General features: G+C 43.7%; 1 protein-coding gene across 1 annotated transcript; it reads right to left on the reverse strand.

Moving 5' to 3' along the window:
* Positions 1 to 316: 316 nt before the first annotated feature.
* ECHDC2 (enoyl-CoA hydratase domain containing 2) lies at positions 317 to 7,791 on the reverse strand. The gene is made up of 10 exons (XM_054212533.1): positions 7,641 to 7,791; positions 6,010 to 6,077; positions 5,311 to 5,398; positions 4,701 to 4,787; positions 3,378 to 3,470; positions 2,711 to 2,767; positions 2,123 to 2,310; positions 1,593 to 1,643; positions 1,253 to 1,300; positions 317 to 597 (listed from the first exon to the last, which is right to left on the reverse strand). Exons 1-10 carry the CDS (start codon positions 7,759 to 7,761, stop codon positions 520 to 522), a joined length of 879 nt encoding a protein of 292 aa, XP_054068508.1. The 5' UTR covers positions 7,762 to 7,791; the 3' UTR covers positions 317 to 519.
* Positions 7,792 to 7,852: the final 61 nt, after the last annotated feature.

Below are 7,852 nucleotides of genomic sequence, written 5' to 3' on the forward strand. Positions count from 1 at the left end.
AGTGTTTTGCACCATTGACAACAGATCTGGGGTGAAACGCCATTGCTCTGTGTTAGTAGTGCTCATTCTGCCTGATTAGTTGGAAGAGCACTGATAACAGGAAGCAAGGTTAGGAAGGTTTTCTTCCTTTGTAAGTTGACTTTTTCTTCAGAGTGATTTTTTTTTTATTTATTTCCTATCAATGTTTAGGTGCAGCATGTTTTCTGCCTTTTTTTTTAATTTGCATATCATGAGCCAGAGCTTCTCCACACTCTGTTACTTGACATCTGTTTGAGAGGCACAACCACTGACTTAAGATGTAAGCACTTCAAAAAGATCATCTGCACAAAGTTAAATCTTTATTTGGGAATTCTTATAGCAAAATGATCCAGTGGAGTATTCAGAAATGCAGTCCAAGGCAAGGAGCTAAGTCCTTGCAGTCATAGGAGCTAAGAATGCAGTCATAAAAATAATCCCAAGAAATCGGTGGGTACTCTTCAGTCCTCTACCTTCCAAAACTCAAGGGGAAGCTAGGAAGCATTATTTGCCGATAAACTGAGGTGGTCGTTTCTCCCTGAAGGCAGCCATCCCTTCCTGACGGTCTCTTGTGGGAATGTTCTATGTTTTTTAAAAAAAAAAAAAAGGAATATTTTTCATTGACGAGTCTGATGTGTTTTTAAGTACTAATTTGGCAGTAGTGGTCTAAGACTAAGATTGCTTTTCTTTCAGTGATACACTACGTCCCACCTTCCACGTTTTGCAGTTTGGAAAATAAGGAGACTGGGTTGTAGTGTAAATCACAAGCAAAGCTTCTAAGACAAAGACCATAGACTGGAGAACTACATAGGAAAACAGTTTTCCTTAAGTTTAATACTTTACCATCTTAAAACACCCTGAGAGGCACCGCAGTTACGTTGTTCTGTTAGCTGAGAAAGGGACACACTCTCAAAACAGGAGGCATCTGTTTTGTAATTTAACTTGTACTATAATTAACATGTTGTTGAAACTAAGAAATTACAATTCCTTCAGACAGAAAGGTATTTAAGGAAGGACTTTAGTCTTGGGCAGGTTATGGAGAGGCAACTATGCATGACACAACAGTTAATATTCCAAAACAGATACCTGGAAGTGCACTCAAGTATCTTCTCAAAGCTTTGGATTTAGCTATTAAAGTGTTCCCTTACAGAGAGGAAAATACAAGAGGACACTGAATATCTGGCTTTAGAAAATATACAGTTGTTTCTTTCAGGAATGTATTTTGAAGGTAACCTACCTGGGCATAACACATCCCCTCGATCGCCATCCCTGACGCGATGTCAACCTGGGGACGAGAGGGAAGACGTGAGATTGTCTGAAGCGTAGCCCTCAAATCAATGAACATTCACTTGCAGTGAGTGACCTTCACTCTGGTATTAGAACTAGTGTTAGCATCTGTAGAAAAAAAATCCTGCCGTATTAATTTTGTCTTTAAAGAAAACCTTTAAATGGTTTTAAATGCCTTGTCTAAACAAGGATTATAACTTATCTGTTCTGAGCACTTTTACTGTAGTAATTTGTAAGAGCTGCCTGTCTGCTTCTTTTATCTCATTATTTAAAAAAAAAAATAAAATTACCTCTATTCCTCTGTTTATTGCCAGTTTTCCCATTTTCACAGCAAATGGAGCCTTTATTAAAAAAAACAAACAACAAACCCAATTCACAATAAACATTTAAAAATAATTAAAGTGACATTGGTTCATAATGGTGTAGTTATATCACTATCCTAGCTCCACGTGACCTTTTAGTCTATAGAAATTTGCAGTAAGTTAGTATTTTTAAAAAAATTTGGTGTTATCTATGCCAAACAGATATACGTGATAGATATACATCTACATGAATAGATGTACACAGTGCAAGGTTTCAACGTGTCCTGCTGGTCTGCATAACCGCAGCTGGGAAGTAAAACTCTCCTCTGGGTTATGCAGCTGGACATTAATGTTTGTTCCTTACAGAAATTGCATTCACAAAAGGGACAGAGTTAAGAGACTTAAACATCAGGAACCAAGACTTTAATATTTCATAGAAAGGAATTTCAATTGTTTGCTCTCTCTTAAGGGAAGCAGAAATGCCTTCTCTATGTCGACCACATGAATACTACACTTACCTGAGGAAGGATTTCTTTAGCCAAAGCTAATGCTCTCTGGTAAGCTGCATCCCCGTCGCTGTTTTGTGGCACTGCGTGATTTACTAATCCCATTAAGGCGGCTTGTTGTCCGTCAACCTGTCTACCCGTGAAAATGAGTTCCTTGGCCAGACCTATTCCAACACATCTGGGCAGGCGCTGGGTTCCACCTTACAACAACAGCAAAACCACCATTTTCAATTTCTGAGAAATGCCCAAAGAAACAGTAATATTTTGTCTCCTTATACAGCAAGAAGGTTTGAAAACTACAGGGATTCACGTGTTTCTTTAATAACTACTAGCTGAATGTGTCAAGACTTTGCGAGGCATCTGAAAGGCTTCAGCATCCTTTTGAGTATTTTGATGAACAGCAAAAGGTGTAACGGTACTTTCCTCAATTCATAGCAAATCCGAGACAGGGCTTGGAACAGAAGTCTTGAGTCATAGATCTCTCGGGTCACTGTAAGATGCTACTTCTAATTTACATTCAATACACTTCAAGGGCTCTAATGGCAAAATGTTTACTGTACAGCTGGGAGAGTAAGAGACTGAAGATTTAATGATGGTTACCTGCTCCAGGAAGAAGCCCTCTTGTGGTCTCAATAAGGCCCATTTTAGCTGATGAAGCTATTTAAAAAAATAAATATAGGGTTTAGCTACTTCTCGATTTGTGTAACTACAAATTTTCCATACTGAACAGATTAAGAAAACAATAAGCTTTCAATACTGAACTGGAACTCCCACTTCTCCAGGTGGCTAGAAAGTCTGAATACGACAGTGCTTAACCAATATCCATCTCAAGTCAGATGGGGGAAGTGTAGTACGGCTGCTTACCCCGAATGTAGCAATTTCATCTAGAAAAATGAACCTTGGCTCCACACTAGAAATGTAACAGATGGAATAACTGAAGAAGGAAGTCTTCAAGTCCAAACTGATTTAAGTAGGGAAGGTCCAATATTACATGATAATAACTATTTAATTCTACCAATAAATAGTTTTCTGAAGGAATCCTCATCTTGTCTAAAAACAGGCTTTACTTCTTAAGTAAGGAAACTGCTTTCCCAATAGTAACTAAATGTCACAATTTCTGGACAAATGCCTACTCATTTCCTGAACTGTGTTAGTTCCTCTCTTAACCTACTGGATTCCATTAACAGTCAGCTATCATGCGTGTAATTTCTCTTTAAAATATAGTCACCAATCACAAGAAGAATCCTATATTAAGCAACACACAAACCTGCTACTCGAAGGTCACAAGCTAATGCCAGTTCCAGTCCACCACCCAACGCGTAGCCATCTATTGCAGCAATTGTGGGTACAGGCAGGGCAGCTAGAGAAGAAAACACATTACATGGTTTTGTTGCAGAAGTTCTGTTCCACTCACTTCTGGAATTTAAATGCTTAAATTCTAAAGCTTTTAGTAGTTCTCAAATTCAAAATTGCTCAATAAATCAGTTTCTTCTGCCACAAACTTTCTGACTGTCTCTAAGCAGTAGAAACTGACTTTTTCCACTTCTCCCTTTTGTGTGAACACTAAACATTCTTCTTACATGCAAAGCAGCACTCAAATACAAAGCACTGTAACCCAAAACAGGAAGAATTGTCTCCTTGCAAGTTTACGATACGAATATTCAGCTGTTGCAGTTAAACAATCAAAACACAGACACTATTTCTAGTCACTGTTACTGGGATTAGCTTTTCTGGTGCTTTTGTTAGCCAAGGCTCCTGAACTTGGTCAACGCTGTTGTCACCTCATAGTTGAGGAACCTGAAGTACCTGGAGATGAGCCGCTTGATAAGACACCTTTTTAAATACTGAGGGAGCTGGAAGCAGACTTCAGACGTGCGTTAGTTCTGTGCCATAACTACCCACCCCCAGACTGCTTCTGTGGTTTCTGAGAGAGCGTCATTCTCTTTACACGGTTGTTTGTTCGTTTTTTAGTTACAGCAATTCTGATTGGTATTTTAGTCAGATTTCACTTTGGTATTCCTCTCTAGCGAGAGCAGAATAATTCATAAATAAGCGAAGAAAATAAATTGCAGAAATCCATATTCCTTTTGCAAAAAAAAAAAAAAATAAAAATGGGGTGAGGGATTTGGAGGTACAAACCCTCTGACATTCCACAAATCCATTTAGCAAATCCATTCAGAGATCCAAATCCATGTTCTTGGGTCACTGCCACATCACAAGTGCTTCTGAGCATGTATTGAAAGGCGGAGAACCACCGCAGCTCATTTTGTCTAGCATTGTCTCCCAGGGGTTACACAGAACTGTACACGGAATGCTTTGTTCCAGCAGGCACTTCTTATATGCGTGTGTGTGCTGCTCTTTGTCATGGAAAAGGCAGTCCTGAACTGCATCTTGTCCTTGGAGCAGCAGCAGGATCGTTGGTATTTCATTCTGATCAGATCTTTGTTTCAGGCATAAGCTGGAGCCATTTGGGCAGCTACTCCTAAATGGATAACCCACCAGGGCTAGCGTCCTTCCCCTCCTGCAGCATTTCTAAATGTCTCAGTACAGGCAGCCTACGACAAATTTCCCGACTGAGATAATCATTTACCTATCTCATCCATAAGATTCCTCAGCCTTTTAACAAAGTGTCCAACTTCTGCATCGTCCATCTTGGCACGTTCCTTTAAGTCTGCACCTAAACAGAGAAAAAGATTAGAATCCAGGAAAAGGGAAAAGGTATCCGAACTGTTTTCCCTCCTGTCCCTCTCAGAGGACAGACCATTTCAGAAGTCTTGAAAACAGTGTTCTGGGTAAATAAGGTCAGTGGCAGTTGGAGTGTGGACATTTGGGCTGGAGCAGTGGCTCGGGTGCTCCTCTGGGCCCTTCGAACAGATTTCACAGAGGAGCACAAATCACTGTATGTAAGGATGATAATCCATAAAACTGGAAAGCAAAGACTCCAATACCAGAGGTAGCTGTGCTTGAAGATGGTTATAAATGAACAACAAATAGTAGCACCACGCAGCCTCCATCACACACATCTCCATCGATGAAGCTGAGAGGCAGACAGGCAAATGACAAAACAATGTGTTTGTTATTTGCTACACAAAAGCCAGCCTGTTTTTCTTTTAGGAGGCATTTCCAACTGCTTTTCTGCACGATTTGCCCTAAGAGCCATCAAAATTTTTAACAATAGTTTGCAAGCCTTTGTTACTTACCAGCACAAAACACACCTTTCACCTCACTCTTGAACACCACCACACGAACCTTCTCATCAAAGCGGAGTTGTTCCAGAGCGCTGAACAGCTACGAGGGAGGCAATACAAACAAGAGAAGAAAAACTTTAAGCACATGGGTGTATGTATCTAAATTCTAGCAAGCTCCTAATCTATGATTAAAGTTTCTTTTTTTTTTTCCCTGCAGGTTCCAAAAGTTTCCTGAAAATCATATATGTGGAGCCAGCAGGATCCATCCATGGCAGCCTCTGAATGACAAGTCTCCCCATCTCTTGTGTTCTGCCGTTCAGAGACGAACCTTTGCCGTACCTTAAACTCCCCTTCCTGTCCAGGCACAAGCCAGACTTTCTCTACAACGTATCAACCTTGAAGAGATCATCTGCTAAGGTCTGACAGTAAGTATGTTTTTGTTGACATTACGCAATAAGGACATGAACCTGCATGTGAGTTAGCTAACTTAAGGAACTCCAGTATCTCTGTCCAGTCCGTGTCTGAACTTGCCGCAGTACAGACACATCACGATCTCTTTTTCTCCAGGCTAACCTGCTTGCCCCAATGCAGTCTCCCACTGACCTTCAGCAAGAGATTAAGTTTTTGTTTCAGATTCCCCGCAGCTATTCTTATTGCATTTAGTTATCGATCACGATTCCAAACACGTTTACAGGCCAGGCCCATACTCACTTCATTTACAAATACTTTTCCCAATGAATTTCTCGCGTGGGGTCGGTTCATTAGGATTTCAGCAATACCTTAGTAATAGGAGACAATTTCAGTTATACTTCATTTAATTCTCTGACACAGTAATTCAACTGGGAACAATATCTGCGTATGCTGCATCTTCTCTTTCCTGGAAATGCATCTAAGACAATCAGTTATTTTAAAAGTGGACGTGGTCGACCATGTCTATGAAACCCAGCTATGCAGGGCAACTGTAAAATCGAGTAGCACTGCAAATAATATAAATAAGCAGACTTTTAGAAAACGAACACGACATCCAAGAACGTATGTCTTAGAATCACCGCAGAAATGGAAAAAAAAAAACCCAAACCCCAAATGATCCCCCTGTTTCAAACATTACTTCAGTTTTTATTATACAGTCTTACTGCGTTTGAGCATATTCCTTAATGAAGAAAACCATCCTCTTGGGACTGCTGTTTGCATGAGAATAGCACAGACTGGTCGCACCCAGCTCATGTCCCAGAACCGTTCTGAAATTGCAGCCCCATTCAATTTAAAGTTAATAAGCTCACCAGTGGAAAGGACTTCACTTAAGAGTTCCTAGGTCCAAGCAGAAAAATAAGACCGCAATGTCTACCTAGTTCTCCTTTGCAGTTGTGTTTTGTAAATTATTATCCAATGGTTTCTGTATGTTTTGGAGAGGAAAAATCTCTCTCCTGTTTCCTTGGCTGGATTTCTGCTCAATTCCCCAGGCCTAAATATTGTAAGATGCTGCTGCTGCAGGTGCACAGACGCGCCGTGCCCCCGTCACACGTGGTGCCCCTGCCCTGCGAGGAGGTCTCTGGGTGCTCCTCTGCCAGTGAGCAGGCAGTAAAGAAGAGCTGTGTAACCAAGGAACAGAGTCACAGGTAACAGCTGGCACCAGCAAACAACGGAAATTCACAATTCTGGTTACTACATTCACGTACAGGTGAAGAGCAAAACTACCAGGAACTGTTTATAAGCTCTGGCAATCGTTACCTTTCCGCTGGCAACCAGCCAAAACTCAAATCACTTGGCGGCCCTTGTGCATAAACACGCACAGAGGTGCCCTGGGCCTGTCCTACCTGGAGACCAGAAAAATCTACCTTCTGCAAACCACGACGTCTCGCGTCGAGATCTCCTGCGTGCATAACTTTTTTTTTTTTAAAAAAAAAGCAAGCCCCCATGCCATTTATTTGGCAGATGTGTTCTTGGGGCCGGGGGGGGGGGCGGGAAGTATCAAGGCAAAACTTAAAGCAGAGAGACTGTAAGGAACCCGCCCCCTCCGGACTCTGCGGGGTCGCCCCTCACCCTTCAGGCCAGGAGGGCTCCGGGGGGGGTCCGGCGGGGACGGGGCGGTGCTGCGGGCACAGTTCGGGGCCGGCGGGGCCCGGCGGGGGCGAGGCGGGGGAGGGAACACCCCGGGCCCCGCTCACGCCAGGTCGGGACCTGCTGCGTTTTCACCAGGAATCGGTAAAACTCAGTAGATCAACATGCAGCACCCCAAAACCGGCTCTGACACCCGCTGGGCTCCGCGGACCCTTCGGGAACGAGCGCCGGGGCCTCACCCCCGTCCCCCCTCCCCGGACCGAGGCGGGCCCCGCCGCACTCACCGCCGCTGGCCCCGCCGGCCGCGCCCACCAGCACCTCCGCGCCCCGCCGCGGGACGGCCGCTGGGGGCCCGCCGCCCCCCCAGCCCAGCAGCTGGCGGCCCGCCCGCCCCAACCGGATCATGGCGCCGCTCCCCGCCTGCTGCTGCCGCCGCCGCCGCCGGGGACAGGCCTCCGGGGCCGGGCCTCCGGGGGGGAACGGTGCGGCGCTGCGC

This window comes from Rissa tridactyla, chromosome 8 (genome assembly GCF_028500815.1).
Source record: "Rissa tridactyla isolate bRisTri1 chromosome 8, bRisTri1.patW.cur.20221130, whole genome shotgun sequence".
NCBI lineage: Eukaryota > Metazoa > Chordata > Aves > Charadriiformes > Laridae > Rissa > Rissa tridactyla.